Source organism: Myxine glutinosa, chromosome 12, assembly GCF_964187855.1.
Source record: "Myxine glutinosa chromosome 12, kmMyxGlut1.1, whole genome shotgun sequence".
NCBI classification, from domain to species: Eukaryota; Metazoa; Chordata; class Myxini; order Myxiniformes; family Myxinidae; genus Myxine; species Myxine glutinosa.
Window position 1 is genome coordinate 44,688,493 of NC_136272.1, and position 25,072 is coordinate 44,713,564.

The window sequence follows — 25,072 nt, forward strand, 5'->3', positions numbered from 1 at the left end:
ACATCATCTGTATGTTTACAGAAAACAAAATGAAGCCTTCAAATTAAAGAACACCTTCCCTACAGTTAAACATGGAGGAGGTTCAGTGGTGTTTTGGGGTTGCTGTCCCGCCTCTGTTGCTGTGTGACTGGGAGCCTTGAATGCGTGCATGGCATCATGAAATCAGAAGATTACAAAGGCATTTTGGAGCGCAATGTTGAACCAAGTGTCAGAAAGCTAGGTCTCCGTCGAAGGTCATGGGTCTTGCAGCAGGATAATGACGCCAAACACACTTCAAAAAGCACACAGGAATGGTTCAAGACAAAACGCTGGACTGTTCAGAAGTGGCCAGCAATGTGTCCAGATCAAAATCCCATTGAACACTAGTGGGGACATCTGAAAACAGTAGTTGGGAGAAGGTACCCTGCAAATCTGGGAGAATTGGAGCAGTTTGCAAAAGAGGCCTGGGCCAAACTGCCAGTAGAGAGGTGTAGAACGCTCATTTATGGCTATAGGAAGCGCTTGACTGCAGTTATTTTGTCCAAAGTCTGTGCTACCAAATATTAAGTCGAGGGTGTAAATAATTTTGTCAATGCCATTTATTTTTATTTTCTGATTTAAAAGGATATATTAAGTTCTGAATCAAAAACAAAGGTTCTGTCATATTAATAGTGAAATAAGGAATTATAAAAATATATATAAAAAAATTTTTTTTTTAATAAAAAAGTGAAATAAGGAATTGTGGAGACAAAATACTTTTGTCAATTTCAACTTATTGTTGGAGAAAATTGTGAGTTTTTAAAAAAAAAGTGCAAGGGTGCCAATATTTTTGGCCATGACTGTGTGAACAATATGCTCCAGAAATAGCACCCATAAAGTCCATAAACACGAAACAATATAGTTCATAAAAAGTGTCCATAAAGTCCATAAATATGAACCAATAGACTCCATAAATATCTGCCATTAAGTCCATGAACACCCACCAATATTATCTGTGTTATCTGTTTGTCAGTCAAACATCACAGTTCATTCGAATAAACTCTACTTTTCACAGTATTTAAGCTCGGCTGGTAGGATGGCCGACAGGTATGCACACTCGCTTCTCGGCAGTTTGGCCTGGGTTCCAATGTCGGTCAATCTATAAACTGTCACCCCAGTTTCACAGGCAAGGTTATTCATCAATGTTCCTCAGATGGATATTAAACAGGCGTCCCATCTGCTGGCATTAGTTGGTGGACATTAAAGATCCCATGGTGTCCTTTGGGAAGAATAGGCTTGCTATCGCCGGCATCCTGAACAAATTTAAAATTCCTGTCCTAACCTACAGAGGGCGTCGCATCAGCAGCACAACCACACCCTCAGCCAATGATGCTACCCCATAGCCTTTTGCTGCATATGAAAGAAAAATAAGTATGTAAATATTTATCAGACCAGTATAGTCAAAATGCTTTGAATAGCAGATAGATTGCATTAGGAATTTTTACACGAAAAATAAATAATGTATAGAATGCACCATTAAAGTATAGTTCTCTGGTTCGGAATCAAACTGCTGTACAGTACAGTATTTACATTTGATGTCCACATCCATAGCTCAAAGCTAAAGTAGATCAGAGAAAAGTTGCACCTATTCTGGACATCCCGATTCTAAATATTTCCTGTCTTGCTTTTGATTGCCCATTTGGGTTTTGAATGAACAATAGTGGTTATCCTGCATTGGCAGTTGCAATACATAAGGCTTTAACTTACAGTGCCTTCAGAAAGTTTTCACACCCCTTGACTTTTTCACATTTTGTTGTGTTACAGCCTGAATTTAAGATAGAATAAATAAAAAAAATTTTGTCACCGATCTACACAAAATACCCCATAATGACAAAGTAAAAACATACTTTTATAATTTTTTCCCAAATTTATTGAAGATGAAATACGGAAATAAATCATTTACATAAGTATTCAGCCCCCTAATTCAATACTTTCTCAGAATACAATTATATCTGTCTGTTTGACTGTCTGTCCGAGATTTTTAAAAAGTGATTCTTCACCATTGGGAGATGGGGCCAAAAACGATACATAGCAGGATATCTCAAAAAGGTTATGGATGGATTTGGACGAAACTTGTTGGACCGGTTGTGTGTGTGACAAAGAAGAATCGATTCAATTTTGGTGAAGTTCTGGATTCAGCTCGTATAATTTTTTAAGTGATTCTTCACCATTGAGTGATATGGCCAACCAGGTGGAGGTATGCTCTCCACTGAGTGCTGTTCTAGTTTGTCTATGTTTAGAGCAGGTTTTAGAATTAATGGCATAAAGAAACGCACACAAAAAATGTTCCCATCGCTCTGCTCGGTAAATTTATATATGTTTAGTGCAATGTAAATTTTTGCGTAAATAAAGATGGAAAAGTCTGATTTAATGCAATTTTACTCCAGGTAATAAGGCAACAAAAGGTGAAAATTTAGAACTTTTTGTTCTCTTTTTGTCTACTTTTTGTCGACTTTTTGTAGGCACTGTATCAGCCCACATTTTTCAATTTGGAAATGTTTGAAAAACGATCCTACACCTTGTTACCTTCCATAATTCTAAGCTAAACCTAAATGAAACTAGTTTAATTGAGTGATGAAACCAGTCGGGCAGCTGATGGGGACATGTAGTGATGGGGTTCTCATGTATGTACTACTTGTGAATGTCTGCAGCTGTAGAGGAACCCAGATAGGGTTTGAAACAGCAAAGGGTTTACCTTGTGTAGCTTACCTTGCTTTATGCAGATTTAATTGGCTGGAAGAACAGGGGCGTTAATTATAAATATCAACCTCTGGGTAATTGATTATTTGTGAGCTGAGTGGTTGTTCACCCTTATTACAGGTGAGACATTTGATTGGGTCTTGATATTTATATGATGATTGCTCTCAGAATTGTACATGGTACATGTTTGGGAACCTCGATGGTGCATGTTTCTGGCCAGGCTGTCGCTGACAACTCTCCAATAAGCAATGAAACCGGTTCGGTGGCTGATGGGGGCATGTAAACCTGGGATTACCATGCATGTGCTACTTGGGAATGTTTGTAAATGTAGAGGAACCCAGGTAGGGTTTGAAACAGCAAAAGGCTTACCTTGTTCATAGATGCTTTATGACTCGATAAAGGCAACATCTATCTATAATTCCAGTAATCTCTGTGTGTATGTGTGTGTGTCTGTGTGTGTGTGTGTGTGTGTGTTTGTCTGTGACCGCTGTTTCTCGACAACCACGGGTCCGATCTAATTGAAACTTGCCAGATATATTGCTGGGGACCTGAGGATGTGCCTTTTCAAGGTTTCATATTAATCGGAGAAGTGGTTCCCAAGGTATGGTCACCGTACTCGCAAGCCGTTCGCTTTGGCTTTGCGAATGGACCAAACCATTTCATGTAAATAGAGGGGGGGGGGTTCTGTGGTCGTTACTGCCACGTGCAAGCCGTTCGCTTTGGCTTTGCGAATGGACCAAACCATTTCATGTAAATAGAGGGGGGGGGTTCTGTGGTCGTTACTGCCACGTGGTTTCAAAGTTTTTTTTTGTTGTTGTTGTTTGCACGCATGTTTTTTTGCACGCACGTACGGGCAAGCACGTACGTGCGGGCGCGCCCTAGTGATATTAAACGTCATGCGCGCATGTGCACCACTACACCTCCAATTCCAGGTGCTTTCTGCGAGCCACACTTGAGTCTATTTTAAAGACAATGGATTTTAAAAGTTATAAGTAAAGGATGGTGGAGCCATTGACCATGTTTTCCCCCTTTTTATGGGTTCTTCAGGAGACATACCATACATTTGTTTACTTGTGACCATGCAAACCTTGTCGGTTAATAATGTATTATACCCCCTAGCTTGATGGAGCAGAAAGGCACAGATTGCATCCCATAATAGCCGAAGCTGCACAAACTGTGAGCAACAATGGCCAACTGCCACATGAGCACATTGTCTCCGACTTGCTGCACACCAGTCGGGAGGTGGGATTGCAGTCGGGAAAAATATTAAAACCAAAAAGGGCCCTTCTGACCCGATAAAGGCAACACCTTCCATAATTCTAAGCTAAACGTAAATTAAACTGGTGAAAATGAGCGAATAAACCGGTCTGGCAGCTGATGGGGCATAACATAGTGTCCTGTCCACAGCTGGTTACCACCAAGCCTTGGACGGATGAGCCGAACCAACTTTAACTCCCGAGGCGATCTCAAATTTTGGCGGTTATTGACGCGCACGGGACTGAAGAACCACAAAGCATTTATTCTCGCGAACACACGGGTTTATTCTGAAACCCACCAATAACAATAAAAAAATGTAACAATAATTATTTACGATAAAATAAGGCGTGGAATGAGAATAAAGAAAATAAATGCTAAGGTGAGGAGCCTCCATAACAGACACAAAAACGCACACAGGGTGAGGTAAGAAAATAACAGTCGTGCTCGGGCACTTAGTGGGACCAAAATGGATCCTGCGGAAGGTTGGCAGTTGTCAAAGCCCGAAGCCATACAAGCGGAAAGCCCAGAGAGATAATGCCAGCCAAAGCCACACATCTAAGGTGCCGCGGGCGCCCAGGAGTGAGGCGAGTAGGGAACATGGCCCTCATTCTCTTCTCCGTCCACCGCTTCACACTCCTTCGGTCCGATAATTTTTTTAAAAATCCTCCTTTTAGGTAAAAGGAAGCGTCCTGATGCACACCAGACTCCACACGGGCACACTCAAAACGCTCCCCTCTCTCTCGAACCTTCTCTCTCCAAACCCTCCCTTCTGGAGCATGAATAATGGCCGGCTGATGTTATGCTTGGCCGGCTGTTGTAATAAATGTTAGGGATGGCTACAGAGGGTATTACAAGTGGGGGAAATTATCCTTAATCCCTACTACTAATTGATACGGCATCACCCCTCATATGGTGCACATTTAAACACAACCTTAAGCTACATTTTCCCTACTTATTACATCGAAATGCTCCTACACGTCACACGGTCCATACTATTTCTATTCAATCCAACCTTTCCTACGGTATTCTCGAACCTACCTTCATAAATGTAGCAATATGTTTAATACGGTCAGCCTAATGAGGAGGTTTAGTTATGTGGGAGTATGATGTTGAGACTCAAATGTATAGCAATCATTTTAAAGCAACAGGTGATTAACAAATAATGAGAACGGGGACACGGGAAGTAAAAATGCAATCAAAATACAAAGAAACCAGCCAGTGTGCTTAACTGGACAGTCACAGTTTCTCGGTTATTTTAATGCAAACTTAATCACACACACACACACACACACACACACACACACACACACACACACACACACACACACACACACACACACAATAGGAAACACAAAAGGAACAGAGAATGACAATGTGCATAAGTGTGGTGCGTTTGGTTTTCCTGAAGCGCTGAAAGGCGCAACACAAGCTCGACCTCAGTCAACTCTCTCGGTCTAGTCTCGCCCGTGGCTGTATGTTGCTGTGTCGATGGTTGTGCGCTAGCTCTATGCGGGATCTCAGCTGTGTGGCTCGATCTCTCTGGTGTGCGACCAATGGCTGGGTGATCTTGGCTGTGCGAGTCCTGGGCAGAGAATGTCTGCATGCGTGTCCACTCTCTGGGGATCCCGTGCTGTGTGACTCAGGGAGAGAGATATAAGTTTTGTGGTCATGGCTGAAAGGGAGAGCGTGAGATGCTTTTGTCACTCTTTTTATAGGCAGTCCTCTCGCCCCTCCTGCGTGGATGTTGCACATGCCCTTATGGTGTTCTCATTGTGTGAAGTAGCACATGTGGCTATGCCTTGATTGTAAAATGTGCGTTTAAGGCACACACACACACACACACACACACACACACACACACACACACACACACACACTTTACACCTGTTTAAGGCACCGTGGCAACACACTTGTAACAGCGATTCAAACAGTTTATGGTATGGAATTACAATGGGGGTGGCTTAAGAGGAAAACACAGATGGGAGAAAGAGATAAGATATGAGGATAAAGGGTGATAGAGATTCTAAATAGACATACGATTCTGGTTGATGCTAATTGGTGTTGCCAAATACTTGTGCTGACACTCATTAGTAGATAACTACTCAATAATTAACCATCATTAACCCCTAAGTCATTTTCGTAACACTGCCCCCGTCATATATATATATATATATATATATATATATATATATATATATATATATATATATATATATATATATATATATATACAGTGCATTCAGAAAGTATTCAGACCCCTTCACTTTTTTCACATTTTGTTATGTTGCAGCCTCATGCTGAAATCGTTTAAATTCATTTTTTCCCTCATCAATCTACACTCAATACCCCATAATGACAAAGAGAAAACAGGATTTTAGAAAGTTTTGCAAATTTATTAAAAAGAAATAACTGAAATATCACATTGACATAAGTATTCATACCCTTTGCTATGACACTTGAAATTTAGCTCAGGTGCCTCCCATTTCTCTTGATCATCTTTGAGATGTTTCTACACCTTGATTGGAGTCCACCTGTGGTAAATTCAATTGATTGGACATGATTTGGAAAGGCACACATCTGTCTATATAAGGTCTCACAGCTGACAATGCATATCAGAGCAAAAACCAAGCCATGAGGTCGAAGGAATTGCCTGCAGAGCTCAGAGACAGGATTGTGTCGAGGCACAGATCTGGGGAAGCCGACAAAAAAAATTCTGCTGCAGTGAAGGTTCCCAAGAGCACAGTGGCCTCAATAATTCTTAAATGGAAGAAGTTTGGAACAACCAGGACTCTTCCTCGAGCTGGCCGCCCGGCCAAACTTAGCAATTGGGGGAGAAGGCCCTTGGTAAGAGAGGTGACCAAGAACCCGATGGTCATTCTGGCTGAGCTCCAGAGATCCTGTGTGGAGATGGGAGAAACTTCCAGAAGGACAACCATCACTGCAACACTCCACCGATCTGGGCTTTATGGCAGAGTGGCCAGACGGAAGCCAAACAGTTCAATATTGCTGTCATCAGACCACAGAATCTTGTTTCTCACAGTCTGAGAGTCCTTTAGGTGCTTTTTTGCAAACTTCAAGCAGACTTTCATGTGTCTTTCACTGAGGAGAGGCTTGCGAAGCGAGGTGAAAAGCCTGGAGCGATGCGAAATCAGGAGCGAGGCAAAATGGCCGACGGGCCCGTACTGAAGGCGTACCTGCACTTCAACAACGATTCTCTTCCGAATCAACCGCAAAACCTGTCATGCAGGTTTATCTGTCACAGCGATAACCACTCTGTCACAGGAATCCCTTTCCCAGGAAACCCAAAGTTCACAATTGACCCCCGTTCGCCAGCGTTTTCTCAAGACCTCAAAGCAACTCGGCTTCTTCTTGACCTCACTTGCCCCGTCTCTTCTTCCTCCTCTTCTCCATCCGGTTTTCTCTTGATCCGGTTTCCGGTTTCTTTTAAAACATTATTTTTTTACCTTTTGCAAACAGTTATCTCCATTTCACTGAAACGATAACAATAACAGTACATGGAACCAAAAATGCTTACAGTGGATGAAAACCACAACGACGGAAGTGACGAATCCGTAACACATGCACAGCTCGTTTCAAATCCACCCACAACATCTCGATGGGATTTAGATCCAGGCTTTGACTTGCCCATTCCAGAACCCTCCATTTCTTTCTTTTCAGCCATTCCTTGGTGGATTTACTGGTATGTTTAGGGTCATTGTCATGTTGCAAGGTCCACCTTCGGTTGAGCTTCAACTTTCCGACAGATGGCCTCACATTATCCTCAAGCACCTTCTGGTACAATGAAGAATTCATCGTGGATTCTATGATGGTGAGCTGCCCAGGCCCTGATGCAGCAAAGCTGTCCCAAACCATAATATTTCCACCACCATGCTTTGCAGTTGGTATCAGGTTCTTGTGGTCAAATGCTGTCTTTGGTTTTCGCCAAACATGTCTTCTGGTACTGTGGCCAAATAGCCCTACCTTTGACTCATCTGTCCAGAGCACATTGTTCCAGAAGTGCTGGTCTTTGCCTCGGTGTTCATTGGCAAACTTTAGTCTTGCCCTGATGTTCTTTCCGGACAGCAAAGGTTTCCTCCTGGCACACCTACCATGTAGATCAAATTTGTGCAGCCTCTTTCTAATGGTAGACTCGTGCACTTTGACATCAACAGTGGCAAGAGCTACCTGTAGGTCCCGTGATGACATTCTGGGGTTCTTAGAGACTTCTTTCAGCATCTTGCGGTCTGCTCTCGGGCTGAACTTGCTGGGGTGGCCTGGCCTGAACAAGTTGCCAGTTGTTTGGAATCTTCTCCACTTGTAGATGATCTTCCGGACAGTCGAATGATTGACTTCAAATTGTTTGGAGATCTTTTTAAATCCCTTTCCAGACGTGTAGGCATCTATACCCTTCTTTCTGAAGGCCGCAGAGAGCTCTTTTGATCTAGGCATGGTGACGCCGCACATTTCAACAACAAAGAGCAAACCAAACGAAATGTCTGAGGTTTAAATAAGGCAGGTTCCTCCAAGATCCTCTCTCACGATGTTCTAATCATTTGCACCTGAGCTGGTGCACCTGATTCTAATTTTAGGTATTTTGATGTAGTGATAAATGTGGGGGTGTACTTACTTTTTCCACATGCAAAATTTGCATTTATGTTTATTTAAATTATACAATGGACTACAAAATGTAAATGTTTCATGATATTTGTTATATTATATCACCTTTATCTATCAATATTGTTGAAATGAAGATCAAATAGCTGTATGTTGAAATATGTTGAAAAAGTCAAAACTTTACATGGGGTGTACTTACTTTTTCACGTGACTGTATGTGTGTATGTGTGTGTGTGTGTGTGTGTGTATATATATGTGTGTATGTGTATGTGTATATGTGTGTGCACGTGTGTGTGTGTGTGCACGTGTGTGTGTGTGTGTCTGTGTGTGTGTGTTTGTGTATATATGTGTGTGTGTATGTGTGTGTATATATGTGTGTGGGGGTGTGTGTGGGGGTGTGTATGTGTGTGTATATATGTGTGTGAGGGTGTGTGGGGGTGTGTATGTGTGTGTATATATATATATATGTGTGTGTGTGTGTGTGTGTGTGTGTGTGTGTGTGTGTGTGTGTGTATGTATATATGTATACATGTGCATGTATATATATATATATATATAAGTTCAAAACACACCTGGTCACAAGTGTGCCGCACTGACCGGGTCCTCAGTCGAGGTCCTCAGCGTCATCCCGTTTCGGCCCTTCAACCTCGATACGGTCAGCTAAGGCGGGCCAGCAGGGGCACATACACATCCACATGCAGCAACTACACCTGGATGCGTACATATCCCCACCTGGATGCGTGCAGCCAGTGCGAATGCAGACTACAATAACAAAATCGCCTCCACATCCAGAATCCACAGCACCAAACAAACATGGTGGAACACTCAAACACCCACCTTTATACTTCCCTTTCTCCCATACTTATCCATTTCACTCTCCTCCTCACATCCTTTCCCTGCTGAAGTACAACCACTGCACACACAACACTGTGGCTTGCTACCTGGCTGTTTCTCCCGGCCGTCTTACGTGTCCCATATATATATCTGTGCAGCGTCTGTCCTGTGTTGCCACTGAACTACTTTCTCAAACTTTTGTGAAATCGTACCAAACTTCTGGTATGCACATATATCTCCCGTCGGTATGTCCTAAGGGTATTTTTTTGGGAATATTTTTTTTTTTCAACTTCAATTGTTTATAAAATGTGATATCACCTATATTACAAATACATTTGAATATTGAATATTTTGAATTATTGTTTGAATTATGATTGGTTTAAACCATGACAAAACGGCAACTCGGGTACAGTCATTTATCTATATATTTACACATCTGGGCAGTGTCTGTGTTGTCACTTAACGACTCCCTCAAACTTTTGTTTCCGTGGTTGTGAAGTGTTTTTAATAACGTTGTGGTGGTTTTGAATCACGTGGTGGTGAGGTATTTTGAATTATGTGGTGGTGAGGTGTTTTTAAATGACATGGTGGTGAGGTGTTTTTAATTTCGTGATGGTGAGGTGTTTTTATTACGTGTTTTATGGCTGTGAGGTGTTTTTATTATGTGTTTTATGGCTGTGAGGTGTTTTTAATTTCGTGGTGGTGAGGTGTTTTTATTTTGTATTTTATGGCTGTGAGGTGTTTTTAATTTTGTGGTGGTGAGGTGTTTTTATTATGTGTTTTATGGCTGTGAGGTGTTTTTATTATGTGTTTTATGGCTGTGAGGTGTTTTTAATTTCGTGGTGGTGAGGTGTTTTTATTTTGTATTTTATGGCTGTGAGGTGTTTTTAATTTTGTGGTGGTGAGGTGTTTTTATTACGTGTTTTATGGCTGTGAGGTGTTTTTAATTTTGTGGTGGTGAGGTGTTTTTATTACGTGTTTTATGGCTGTGAGGTGTTTTTATTACGTGTTTTATGGCTGTGAGGTGTTTTTATTACGTGTTTTATGGCTGTGAGGTGTTTTTATTATGTATTTTAAGGCTGTGAGGTGTTTTTATTACGTGTTTTATGGCTGTGAGGTGTTTTTATTACGTGTTTTATGGCTGTGAGGTGTTTTTATTATGTGTTTTATGGCTGTGAGGTGTTTTTATTATGTGTTTTATGGCTGTGAGGTGTTTTTATTACGTATTTTATGGCTGTGAGGTGTTTTTAATTTCGTGGGGGTGAGGTGTTTTTATTTTGTATTTTATGACTGTGTGGTGTTTTTAATTTCGTGGCTGTGAGGTGTTTTTATTGCGTGTTTTATGGCTGTGAGGTGTTTTTAATTTCGTGGCTGTGAGGTGTTTTTATTGCGTGTTTTATGGTTGTGAGGTGTTTTTAATTTTGTGGTGGTGAGGTGTTTTTATTACGTGTTTTATGGCTGTGAGGTGTTTTTATTACGTGTTTTATGGCTGTGAGGTGTTTTTATTATGTGTTTTATGGCTGTGAGGTGTTTTTAATTTTGTGGTGGTGAGGTGTTTTTATTTTGTATTTTATGGCTGTGAGGTGTTTTAAATTTTGTGGTGGTGAGGTGTTTTTATTTTGTATTTTATGGCTGTGAGGTGTTTTTAATTTTGTGGTGGTGAGGTGTTTTTAATTTGTATTTTATGGCTGTGAGGTGTTTTTAATTTCGTGGCTGTGAGGTGTTTTTATTGCGTGTTTTATGGCTGTGAGGTGTTTTTAATTTTGTGGTGGTGAGGTGTTTTTATTACGTGTTTTATGGCTGTGAGGTGTTTTTATTACGTGTTTTATGGCTGTGAGGTGTTTTTATTATGTGTTTTATGGCTGTGAGGTGTTTTTATTATGTGTTTTATGGCTGTGAGGTGTTTTTATTACGTATTTTATGGCTGTGAGGTGTTTTTAATTTCGTGGTGGTGAGGTGTTTTTATTACGTGTTTTATGGCTGTGAGGTGTTTTTATTTTGTATTTTATGGCTGTGAGGTGTTTTTAATTTCGTGGCTGTGAGGTGTTTTTATTGCGTGTTTTATGGCTGTGAGGTGTTTTTAATTTCGTGGCTGTGAGGTGTTTTTATTGCGTGTTTTATGGTTGTGAGGTGTTTTTAATTTTGTGGTGGTGAGGTGTTTTTATTACGTGTTTTATGGCTGTGAGGTGTTTTTATTACGTGTTTTATGGCTGTGAGGTGTTTTTATTATGTATTTTATGGCTGTGAGGTGTTTTTATTACGTGTTTTATGGCTGTGAGGTGTTTTTATTACGTGTTTTATGGCTGTGAGGTGTTTTTATTATGTGTTTTATGGCTGTGAGGTGTTTTTATTACGTATTTTATGGCTGTGAGGTGTTTTTAATTTCGTGGTGGTGAGGTGTTTTTATTTTGTATTTTATGGCTGTGAGGTGTTTTTATTATGTGTTTTATGGCTGTGAGGTGTTTTTATTACGTATTTTATGGCTGTGAGGTGTTTTTAATTTCGTGGTGGTGAGGTGTTTTTATTTTGTATTTTATGGCTGTGAGGTGTTTTTAATTTTGTGGTGGTGAGGTGTTTTTATTACGTGTTTTATGGCTGTGAGGTGTTTTTATTACGTGTTTTATGGCTGTGAGGTGTTTTTATTATGTATTTTATGGCTGTGAGGTGTTTTTATTACGTGTTTTATGGCTGTGAGGTGTTTTTATTACGTGTTTTATGGCTGTGAAGTGTTTTTATTATGTGTTTTATGGCTGTGAGGTGTTTTTATTACGTATTTTATGGCTGTGAGGTGTTTTAATTTCGTGGTGGTGAGGTGTTTTTATTTTGTATTTTATGGCTGTGAGGTGTTTTTATTATGTGTTTTATGGCTGTGAGGTGTTTTTATTACGTGTTTTATGGCTGTGAGGTGTTTTTAATTTCATGGTGGTGAGGTGTTTTTATTTTGTATTTTATGGCTGTGAGGTGTTTTTAATTTCGTGGCTGTGAGGTGTTTTTATTGCGTGTTTTATGGCTGTGAGGTGTTTTGAATTTCGTGGCTGTGAGGTGTTTTTATTGCGTGTTTTATGGCTGTGAGGTGTTTTTAATTTTGTGGTGGTGAGGTGTTTTTATTACGTGTTTTATGGCTGTGAGGTGTTTTAATTTCGTGGTGGTGAGGTGTTTTTATTTTGTATTTTATGGCTGTGTGGTGTTTTTATTACGTGTTTTATGGCTGTGAGGTGTTTTTATTACGTGTTTTATGGCTGTGAGGTGTTTTTATTATGTGTTTTATGGCTGTGAGGTGTTTTTATTACGTATTTTATGGCTGTGAGGTGTTTTAATTTCGTGGTGGTGAGGTGTTTTTATTTTGTATTTTATGGCTGTGAGGTGTTTTTATTATGTGTTTTATGGCTGTGAGGTGTTTTTATTACGTGTTTTATGGCTGTGAGGTGTTTTTAATTTCATGGTGGTGAGGTGTTTTTATTTTGTATTTTATGGCTGTGAGGTGTTTTTAATTTCGTGGCTGTGAGGTGTTTTTATTGCGTGTTTTATGGCTGTGAGGTGTTTTGAATTTCGTGGCTGTGAGGTGTTTTTATTGCGTGTTTTATGGCTGTGAGGTGTTTTTAATTTTGTGGTGGTGAGGTGTTTTTATTACGTGTTTTATGGCTGTGAGGTGTTTTAATTTCGTGGTGGTGAGGTGTTTTTATTTTGTATTTTATGGCTGTGAGGTGTTTTTATTATGTGTTTTATGGCTGTGTGGTGTTTTTATTACGTGTTTTATGGCTGTGAGGTTTTTTTAATTTCGTGATGGTGAGGTGTTTCTATTACGTGTTTTGTGGCTGTGAGGTGTTTTTATTACGTGTTTTATGGCTGTGAGGTGTTTTTAATACGTGTTTTATGGCTGTGAGGTGTTTTTATTGCGTGTTTTATGACTGTGTGGTGTTTTTATTGCGTGTTTTATGGCTGTGAGGTTTTTTTAATTTCGTGATGGTGAGGTGTTTTTATTGCGTGTTTTATGGCTGTGAGGTTTTTTTAATTTCGTGATGGTGAGGTGTTTTTATTGCGTGTTTTATGGCTGTGAGGTGTTTTTAATTTCGTGATGGTGAGGTGTTTTTATTGCGTGTTTTATGGCTGTGAGGTTTTTTAAATTTCGTGATGGTGAGGTGTTTTTATTACGTGTTTTATGACTGTGAGGTGTTTTTATTACGTGTTTTATGGCTGTGAGGTGTTTTTATTATGTGTTTTATGGCTGTGAGGTGTTTTTATTATGTGTTTTATGGCTGTGAGGTGTTTTTAATTTCGTGATGGTGAGGTGTTTTTATTACGTGTTTTATGACTGTGAGGTGTTTTTATTACGTGTTTTATGACTGTGAGGTGTTTTTATTACGTGTTTTATGGCTGTGAGGTGTTTTTATTATGTGTTTTATGGCTGTGAGGTGTTTTTATTACGTGTTTTATGGCTGTGAGGTGTTTTTAATTTTGTGGTGGTGAGGTGTTTTTATTATGTGTTTTATGGCTGTGAGGTGTTTTTATTATGTGTTTTATGGCTGAGGTGTTTTCAATTTTGTGTGGTGAGGTTTTTTTATTACGTTTTATGGCTGTGAGGTGTTTTTATTACGTGTTTTATGGCTGCGAGGTGTTTTTATTACGTGTTTTATGGCTGCGAGGTGTTTTTATTACGTGTTTTATGGCTGTGAGGTGTTTTTATTACGTTTTATGGCTGTGAGGTGTTTTTTATTACGTGTTTTACGGCTGTGAGGTGTTTTAAATTACTTTTTGGTGAGGTGTTTTGAATTACGTGGAGGTGAGGTGTTTTAAATTACTTCGTGGTGAGGTGTTTTGATTTATGTGGTGGTGAGGTGTTTTAAATTACGTGGGGGTGAGGTGTTTTGAATTACTTGGTGGTGAGGTGTTTTGAATTACGTGGTGGTGACGTGTTTTAAATTATGTGGTGGTGAGGTGTAATCGTTCCAAACTTCCAGTCTGCACCTACCCCTCCCCTATGTATGTGCTGAGGGGTTCTTTCTTGAAAAAAAAACATTCAACCTAAATCTTCAACCTAAATTGCCTATAAAAATGTAATATCACAAACACAACAAATACATTTGTGCAAAGTAATTGTTTGTATTATGATTGGTGTAAATCATGACAACACAGCAACTCAGGTACAGTCATTATCCTCAGGTAAAATAAGCCCGTCCTCAGTAACGACGCTCGGTGAGGCGAGCGCAGCGAGCCGAGCCAAGCTAGTATATATATATATATATATATATATATATATATATGTGGATGTGTGTGTGTGTGGGTGTATGTGTGTGTGTGTCTGTGAATAAGAGAGAGAGACAGAATTGTGAGGAACAGAAATGAAAAAACGAGATGTGTTTGTGTTCGTGTGTGTGTGTGTGTGTGTGTGTGTGTGTGTGTGTATATATATATGCGCGTATGTGTGTGTGTGTGTGTGTGTGTGTGTGTGTGTGTGTGTGTGTGTGTGTGTGTGTGTGGGTGTACGTGTGTGTGTGTGTGTGTGTGTGTGTGTGTGTGTGTGTGTGTGTGTGTGTGTCTGTGTCTGTGAATAAGAGAGAGAGACAGCATTGTGAGGAACAGAAATGAAAAAACGAGATGTGTTTGTGTGTATGTGTGTGTGTGTATGTGTGTGTGTGTGTATATATACATATATGCGCGTGTGTATGTATGTGTGTAAGTAAACACTGTGTATATATGTATGTGTGTGTGTGTGTGTGTATGTGTGTGTGTGTGTGTGTGTGTGTGTGTGTGTGTGTGTGTGTGTGTGTGTGTGTGTGTATGTGTGTGTATATATGTGCGTGTGTATGTGTGTATGTATGTGTGTAAGTAAACACTGTGTATATGTGTGTGTGTGTGTGTGTGTGTGTGTGTGTGTGTGTGTGTGTGTGTGTATGTGTGTGTGTACGTGTATACGTGTGTGTGGGTGTGCACGCACATGCATTCACATGTTAACATAAGTAAATACATTGTGTAGTTTACATCATTTGTGCATCTGATAAATTGGCAGTAACCATTTTGTGAAACTGAATGTGCAGGTGCAGCATATAGCTCAATATGTCGAAATATCACACACGTCCATGCCCGTGGGATTCCCACGGGTGACCCCACTCGTAAATATATATATATTTGTAATATTTGCATTTTAAATGAGTCCTGCACTGTTGTTGAGCGAATCTGAATATCTAACAACTGCATTTATGACAGTGCTGAAACGGTTAAAACACCGTCTGGAGTCTAGACGGTAAATTACTACTGTTGCATTGAGTTCTGCTTGTTTGTGTTCCAGCGGCTTGCCTCATTCTGGGCTGTATTATCTTTCCGGATGGCTGGGACTCGGAAGCTGTGCGCGAACTGTGCGGGAAACAAGCAGATAAGTATTCTCTTGGCGCATGTTCGGTGCGCTGGGCTTATATTTTGGCAATCATCGGAATACTGGATGCCCTCATCCTCTCGTTCCTTGCATTTGTGCTGGGTAACCGTCAGGACAGCCTGCTACCTGCAGAGCTGCAGCATTGTGATGGTGAGGGTGGGGTTTGACGTTTGGGTAATGTATGAGGAGGATTTGAGAATATTTTTTTCTCCAATTACTCCAAGAAGGGTATCGTAATTTACGTGCTGTTTAGATGTGCCTGATCCCTGCCAGTTGACAAAGCTTGGGTGGGGAATTCAGAAAAACATGATGGAAAGGGGTTGTGAGGAGTGGTTGGGGTCGGGAGTGGGAGGAGAAGTGGGAGACACCATATAATAATATAATATGAGTTCCTTTTTTCTCTTATGCATGGTCTGAGGCTCTTAATGGAGCTGCCACACACATGCACATGTACACATACACATACATACATGCTGACATACTGACAAGACAAACACATAAAACAGCCACTGAGCTTGGGGGTAGATCTGTCACTTCCTGGGATACTCTGGGTACCAGCAACATCATAACAATGGCACTGCTTTTCTCACCGCAATCAGCGGAGCAAATTCCTCAGGAGGATGCCAACCGATGGGGATTATCCGTGCTCTATCTTTTTAAATACTGAAGGTCAAGCAATGAATCAGCAGGTACCATTTCTTAATTCTTTGGTTTTTGAAGTCTTACAAGGAACTTCGATGCAGGAGGAAGCCATTAGGCTCATAAACGCCTGTGCTGTTATTCCCAACTTATGGTTGCAATTGTCTGTACTGAGCTATCCTTTTTAAATGCTCAACATGAAGCAAAGAAGCAGCAAGTACCATTAAGTTTGTAAGTCTTAGGTATGACTTGGACCGGGGTTTGAACCACTGACTTCTTCGACTCAGAGCGGAAACTCTAACCATTACACCACCTGACCATGTTACTTAACCTCAGTTCTTTATCTGCATATGGTGAATATCAACTCACATTCACCATATGCAGACTCAACAGATCAATCTAGTCAGCTCACACACAATTTATCCCATCTCTTTATGAACCATTACGACATAAGGTGAATCAGACTTCTGAAAAGAATATCTATATATATTGCAGGATGTTCCACAAAGGCCTGGACAACTTTGGTTGTTAATATTGTTACAGATCGCGGTTTGATGTTATAGACCGAGCGGTGGTGTAAGACCGCGACCTAACAAAACTCACCCGATTCACCCAGACTTTGGCCGTATCGCGCCGCAGCTGCTCAATGAGGGAAAAGACGAAAACGACGCAATGCAAAGAGGAAAACGAAGACAAAAAGGTTGGAAATACTACTAAATTTATTTACTATTTACACACATAAGCAAAAAGAAAGCAGGCACGTTTATTTACAAGCACATAAGACGCAGGTGACACAGGGAAAATACTAGCTTATCTAACAGTCTTAATTAACCCAGGACAGAACAAACAGAACACTGACTCACGTGGGGAATGCCAGGAATGGCAGAAGGTGGATGGCTGGAGGTGAACGCTTGGTGGAGCCAACACGGAGCTTGGTGGAGCCAACACGGAGCTTGGTGGAGCCAACACGGAGCTTGGTGGAGGGGAACGCTCGGTGGAGCCAACACGGAGCTTGGTGGAGCCAACACGGAGCTTGGTGGAGCCAACACGGAGCTTGGTGGAGCCTTGGTGTGACGGGTTCTCTCTTCTCTGTAAAAGCTCAACCGTCTTGTCTCTGGTAAAAGCTCAACTCTTCCAGTCTCTTGTAAAAGCGAATCTCTCTGACTCCTCTCCACGGCTTGGGCTCCCTTGTGTCTGCCGGTAAAAACTCATCTCCTTTGGCCACACCCCTGCCTTGGGTTATATAGGCCCCCGCCCCTCAACCTTTGCGAACCTCCCCGACCGCTCTTCCTCCGCCCTCTGTAGCCAAACCCCTGGCTCATGGTTGGTCGAGCGGGGCTGGTTCACTCCTCCCCCTCTATGACGAGGTGGAGACACGCCTTTCTTCCCCAACCCTGCCTCGTGGCCAATGGCGGCAATTGGATCGGAGGTAATTGGTGATGGGAATGGAAGGGAATCTATCTCTTTCACTGGTGCAATGGAGTACTTCAATTAATGGGAGACACAGCCTTACCCTAAAACACAGAATAAGAGATAACTATCAACAGGTATATTCTATTACTTGGCTGACGTGTATGCTTGTGGACTATGGGACGCCCTTTTGGTCTTTACACAGCTCCGGAGGCAGGAGGCACAGAATAAACAATAATCACAATAATAAAGCACACAATAAAAAATATATACAGTCCTCATATCCGCTACACTGCACCCTCCTCCTCTTAGGCACGTCCCGGGCCTACAACTTTTATTTAGTGTGACACGTAGGTGTAGTTCCCTCTACTTTTAACCTGACCCTGAGTGCGACAGTTATAAAACATAAATAAATGTGTCCCGCTGCTCCATTGCACCCTGCCTAACAGACTTACGCCCACAGTTAACCGAATTGCGGAATGGTCTTCAAACTAAACACTGACGGTGGGGAGCATTATTTACACTGACGCTATTTTTATTTACAAAACTAACCCAGGACCTGTAATTGTTCTTTCTGGGGGGGAGACAGTCTGCTCTGCATCGACGCACCATGAACGCACCCAAAAACGCACCAATACACACCCAAGCACCAATCGGTGCAGTCACCATTGTTCAATGAATGTTCAATAAAAATAAAATCAACAACCCCTAACCCTGCAGGTGGTCTCTTGCTCTTCGGCTCCCTCTGCTGGTTATTATTATTTCTTCCAGTTGTTGTCATTCTTTTGCTTTGCTTACTGGCGGCCTATTTTCAATAAAGTGTGCCCAATGTGTCCTTTTTATTTGCTTTATTTATGGCCCACAGGGCCGACTATGTGTGGTTCACCTGTGGGGCATCGGTGCCCTGTGGCCAAGGTCCGCCAGCAAGATTTCGGGCCCTCATGGCCGGTTCCAGCAGAGGGGCCATGCCCCAACCCATGGGGTCCATAAGTGGTGCTCGGCCACAGGCATGTGGTCCATAATGTGGTGCATCGATGCAGACAGCTGGTTCTGGGAATTTCGGGCGCACAATGGCCGACCCACGCACGCTCCCCTCGGCGCCCAAAGGCGCACAGGTCATGTGGGAGACAAAAGGGGAAAGACAATTGAGCGAGGGGTAAGGTCACAAGGGTACACATCAATAAGGCAATGCAAGGCGAAATGCGTACGGAGGGCGAAGTGAGAAAGCTCGTCCCTACCGTACGTCACCCCCCTGTCACCTACCCTACCCTTACCCCATATGTACAAAAATTTACACATTTACAAATTCGTCACTACTGTCACGTCTTCCCCATATTTCCCCTATACCAAATTCGTCTCCACAATCCCTCTACTGCAAAAATTTGCCATCATCAATTCATCATCAATCCTCATAAGGAGGAAGAGATGGAATTACGCACAATGTCACACCCACGTCATGATGCGTCTCACAATCCAAACATTTGCATCATAAAAATAATTAAACATGGCATGGTGTGGAGTTCCTGTCACCTCAGGTGAGTGGATGCAGATGGTGCGAGGAGACTTCATCCTAACTACTTTCTAAATGACTTTAACACACTTTACACTACCCGGGGTCTTTCCCTGCCAATCCATTGGCCACTTACACTATGGGTTCTAAAAACCAATTCCCATTGACCAAACTGTGGTGCTTTTCAATTTGGGGTCTCACTCCCCCGATTCATCTCCCGGTGCCCTCGCACAATTTCTGGGCCGCGACGTGTACCTCTCCCAGCGGGTCTACCCACCTGCACACCTCCACCACTGCAGTTGCCTCCGAGCTTACCTGCTCCTTACCCTAACCTATCTACCTGGGGAAGGCCCTCTGGCGCTCTCCCCACTCGGTGCCCTCTCTGGCACTGGGCTACCCGGGTCCGTCCTCCGGATCCTCGGGCCCCATCCACAACAACTACTACCGGCTCCCAGAGCCCACCTGCGGCCTCACCTGGCCGACATCCTCACAGTGGTGGAGTGCCCAAACCAACTACACACACTAACAGGCTACACGCCCAGCCATTTCCACAACACTAATGCACCCATCCAAAGACCATTCTTTCACCCGCACCACAGATGCCAATATCCAACCACAATTTACCTGTACCCTCTACCTAACACTTACACTACCCGCCCCGGGTATCCGTGATGGGGGTCCACTCTTCCCCCATTCACACCTTCGCACCATCCACTCCACTCCACAATTTCCACCACACTCACTCCACGACCATCCATTCCTATACTCCATACCATTTATTCCATACACCTGTCTTTCATTCACCTGTCGTTGCACACCTGTGCAATCCTACCTGGTGCCACCTGCACCCTCCTCCTCTTCCTGGACCATTTGGTCAACACAACACGCAATCACCACTACTTCCTCATACACTGCTCCATTCACCTGTTCAGTTGCACACCTGTGCAATCACACCTGTTCAATTCTCACCTGTTCAATCCTCACACACACGGCATCATCTCAGCTAACTACTCCCCTCTGAAACTTGCGCTTCCCAGTCGCCCCTTTAAACTATTGCGCTCCCTCGTCATTATCATCCACACTAATCTACCTGCGTCCCCACTACAGGTATCAGTCACTAACTAACCTTAACGTTACCTAATGTCATCTTCGCTAGATCCCTATCAATATCCTAACCCACCCGGGCTAGTTTTCACTGCCATACACCCCATAAACTATTGCGCATTTGCCCCCATCTGTGAGGGATGGTGGATTTGCCATCCCACCACATCGGGGGTCTCTCACTATCAATTTTGCACATCAAATTTCAACAAATCAAAAATTTGCCAATCACTGCCCATCATCTGCCAAACACTACTGCCAATCCCTTGCCAATCATCAAATTTTGTTTTTCTCTAATTTTGGGTCCAAAACACTATCCTCATCACCCGTCTACTTATTATTTCCTCTCGGTGCGCCGTGACATCATTAAACTCGGTTCGTAAAGCCGAGCAATGAATTCGGGTGGTTTGGTCGCCTGCAGGTTGAGTCCGTCCGGCTTTCGGTTTAAGGGAGGTGGTTTGGTTGGACCGAGGCTCCACGCACCATCTCGGCGCGGCACCTTGCGGACCCGGGCCCGATGGCTCAATCTCCCCCGGTCGGAACCCCGTCCCCACGAGGGGGCACCGTTCCGCCTCCTCCCACTCGCCCTTGAACCGGACCGGTCGCCTCGCCCGACAAAGCCCGGACTCGACCGTGCGGGGCGGGGCCAAGCCCGAATCGGCAACGACGCTTCGAAGAGAAACGACGCAGCTTCGATCGGCGCCGGGCCTCGCACCCAACAAAGCACCCCGCGCCCCGAGTGCTCGCATCGGCTATCCGTCGCCCTAACTGCTAACCTGGTTACCATCGATGCTTTACTTGCATGCTTACAAGCATACGCTACCCCTTTCACCCTCACAAAACCTGGCGTTCCAACGCCGTCCGTACATTCCACCAACGCTCTCCCTGTTACACACCACACCTCTCGCGCACACTTTGGTCCACACCTCTCCTCCGTTACGTCCTCCGTAACACTCACCATGGGCGTGCACTCTTGCATCCACCCACTAACGCGCTCACATGGGCTCTCCCACACCCGCGCCATGACCAATTCAGGTGTGCTTTCTCGCACACGTTCCACCACCACCTTACTCTCCGTGTCACACTCCGTACACCCCGACGTGCATTCTCGCTCGCACTCGGTTTCACTCCCACACTTTATAACACACCCACTCGCCGACGCACACTTTTTTCTCCCACGCGTGCCATTTCCACTCACACGGGACCCTTCACCAACGCCCGGGTGCCATATCGATCCCAAGCGCGCGAAAATTCTTTTGTCGCCAAACATCCTCTTACAAAATCTACCCGCACAATATACAGCACGACTCACCTGGGGGATCCTTTTCTCCACGCGAACCTGCAAACTTCCATTCGGGTTAAGCACAGCATCGTGATGTGAGCAGGGACTTTGTACATAATCCATTTCTCCCTGCAATTCCCGGGCTACCTCCGTCATCTCTTCAATTTCAATGCCCACTTCCGCTTTTTCTTTACTCACCTCGACGACCGTTGGCTTTAATAAAATTCCCTTTACCTCATCGGTCGCCGGCTTTTCCAAACCCCGTGTCGCGATTTCTACCCCCGTCATTGTACCCGTGCTTTCCTCCGCTTCGCTCAACCAGCGCTTTTCGACCCGCTTTACCTCGTCGTGCACCCGTGGGACCCTTTCGCCCAACTTGCGGTCTCTGTCCCTCTGCTCCCTTGCCTCTCTATCGGCCCTCATTCCGTTCGTTGTTTCTTCAGTTTTTTCTTTTAGTTCCTTAGTCATTTGAACACCCATGTTGTTAATTTCCCTGTTGGATATGAGCCCCTGGGCATACATTTTGTTTTCTTCATCCCACTGGGTCAAAAATTTCAACAAATTTGCAAGAAATGGATCCCAGGCCGTTGGCACCGCGGGCTCGGCTGCCGCGCGCTCGTACGAGGCGCCTTTTTGCGCGCCTGATACCTCGTGCGTGAGAGCGCCATTTTGTGCACCTGATACACCCTCAACCACACCTTCTTTACTCTCCTCCACCACTTTTCCCACTTCTTCCCTGGGGTCCTGGGTCGATTCTACCCCGTCTATCTCTCCCACCGGCATCCCGTCGCCTTGAACAGCCATGGCGCGATTTCAAAATTCGGGTTTTGCTTTAAAAAAAACAAATTTCGGCAGCTCGTAATTTTGACCAAAATTTTTTTTTTCCTCTATTCGTTTTAAAAATTTGGTTCGGGCCTCGAATCCCACTCCCAGACACCAATTGTTACAGATCGCGGTTTGATGTTATAGACCGAGCAGTGGTGTAAGACCGCGACCTAACAAAACTCACCCGATTCACCCAGACTTTGGCCGTATCGTGCCGCAGCTGCTCAATGAGGGAAAAGACGAAAACGACGCAATGCAAAGAGGAAAACGAAGACAAAAAGGTTGGAAATACTACTAAATTTATTTACTATTTACACACATAAGCAAAAAGAAAGCAGGCACGTTTATTTACAAGCACATAAGACGCAGGTGACACAGGGAAAATACTAGCTTATCTAACAGTCTTAATTAACCCAGGACAGAACAAACAGAACACTGACTCACGCGGGGAATGCCAGGAATGGCAGAAGGTGGATGGCTGGAGGTGAACGCTTGGTGGAGCCAACACGGAGCTTGGTGGAGCCAACACGGAGCTTGGTGGAGCCAACACGGAGCTTGGTGGAGGGGAACGCTCGGTGGAGCCAACACGGAGCTTGGTGGAGCCAACACGGAGCTTGGTGGAGCCAACACGGAGCTTGGTGGAGCCAACACGGAGCTTGGTGGAGCCAACACGGAGCTTGGTGGAGCCTTGGTGTGACGGGTTCTCTCTTCTCTGTAAAAGCTCAACCGTCTTGTCTCTGGTAAAAGCTCAACTCTTCCAGTCTCTTGTAAAAGCGAATCTCTCTGACTCTGGGCTCCCTTGTGTCTGCCGGTAAAAACTCATCTCCTTTGGCCACACCCCTGCCTTGGGTTATATAGGCCCCCGCCCCTCAACCTTTGCGAACCTCCCCGACCGCTCTTCCTCCACCCTCTGTAGCCAAACCCCTGGCTCATGGTTGGTCGAGCGGGGCTGGTTCACTCCTCCCCCTCTATGACGAGGTGGAGACACGCCTTTCTTCCCCAACCCTGCCTCGTGGCCAATGGCGGCAATTGGATCGGAGGTAATTGGTGATGGGAATGGAAGGGAATCTATCTCTTTCACTGGTGCAATGGAGTACTTCAATTAATGGGAGACACAGCCTTACCCTAAAACACAGAATAAGAGATAACTATCAACAGGTATATTCTATTACTTGGCTGACGTGTATGCTTGTGGACTATGGGACGCCCTTTTGGTCTTTACACAGCTCCGGAGGCAGGAGGCACAGAATAAACAATAATCACAATAATAAAGCACACAATAAAAAAAATATACAGTCCTCATATCCGCTACAATATATTTAGATTTAGAACCAAAAGTGATACAACCATACCCTTTGGTTTATATGATACAGAAACTCATATTGTTTTGTGCACACCATCAATACACTTCAGTGTGAGCTCCATTTGTCGCGCGCAGGACATCAAGGTGGTACACGAGTTATTGCCATGATCGGCTCAGCACGTTTGCGTCCACCAGTGCGCATGCAGTTGTGATCCGAGAATGAAGATCCTGCAGGTTTGTCACCTTGGTGTTGTAGACAACATCTTTGACAAACCCCCATAGAAAAAAATCAAGAGGGGTTATGTCTGGTGATTGTGGGGGCCAAGCGGTTGGTCCGTCTCGGCCAATCCAGTGACCTGGAAAGTCTTCATTCAGGACAGGTCAAACGACTAAGGACCAATGAGGGTGAGCGCCATCCTGCTGAATAATGAGATCGGGTTGCAGGTTTTCAATCTGTGAGAAGGCGAATCTTTCCAACATGTTGATGTAAATTGTTGAGGTCACTGTATCCTCTGCAAAGAAAAACGGACCCACCAAGCGGTCATGGAGAAGGTCACACCACACGTTGACCTTTGCACTGTCGTGTATGTTTTTAATGACCATGTGTGGGTTTTCAAAGTCCCAGATCCTCACATTGTGCTGGTTGACCTTCCCCGATACATGAAAGCAGCTTCGTCTGTGAACATGACCTTTCTCAGGTAATCTTCGTCATTCTCTATGCGACTGAGTATTTCTAAGGCAAACGCCTTGCATTTGGGTCCGTCATTTGGTTTGACTTCCTGCAGAATCTGCACCTTATAGGTATAAAGCTGCAGTCTAATGCAAAATCCTGTGTACAGTGGTGGTTGGCAGTCCCAGTTCTCTGGATGTGCGTCGGATTGATTTTCTGTGACTTTGTTGAAATTATTGACGCACTCGTTCAACATCTGCTGCACTTGTGCTTGGTCGACCGGTAGTTTTCTGATTCGGACAACTTCCAGTCTCGTTAACCCTCTTGTACCACTCTCAGATACTAGGCGGATTCCTTTCATACCTTGTACGGAAATGACGCTTAAACTTGAGTGTCGGATATTGTCTCGCTGAACCATTCGATGTACTGAACATTCTCCTGTGGAGTCGCCATTTTATTTGACATTAAACCACCAGACCTGAAAATAAAGAAAACTTTGGGTTTCTGTATCAGATAAAACAAAGGGTATGGTTGTATCA

The 25,072-nt window shown here is 43.6% G+C and overlaps 1 protein-coding gene across 2 annotated transcripts in view; it reads left to right on the forward strand.

The window, feature by feature from the left end:
* LHFPL3 (LHFPL tetraspan subfamily member 3) overlaps positions 1-25,072 on the forward strand; it is a 31,314-nt gene that overhangs the window by 3,725 nt on the left and 2,517 nt on the right. For both annotated transcript variants that reach the window (XM_068132571.2, XM_068132570.2), the window contains one exon: positions 15,710-15,943. In XM_068132571.2, coding sequence (XP_067988672.1) covers positions 15,710-15,943 — 234 coding nt within the window. The remainder of the gene's footprint in view (positions 1-15,709; positions 15,944-25,072) is intronic.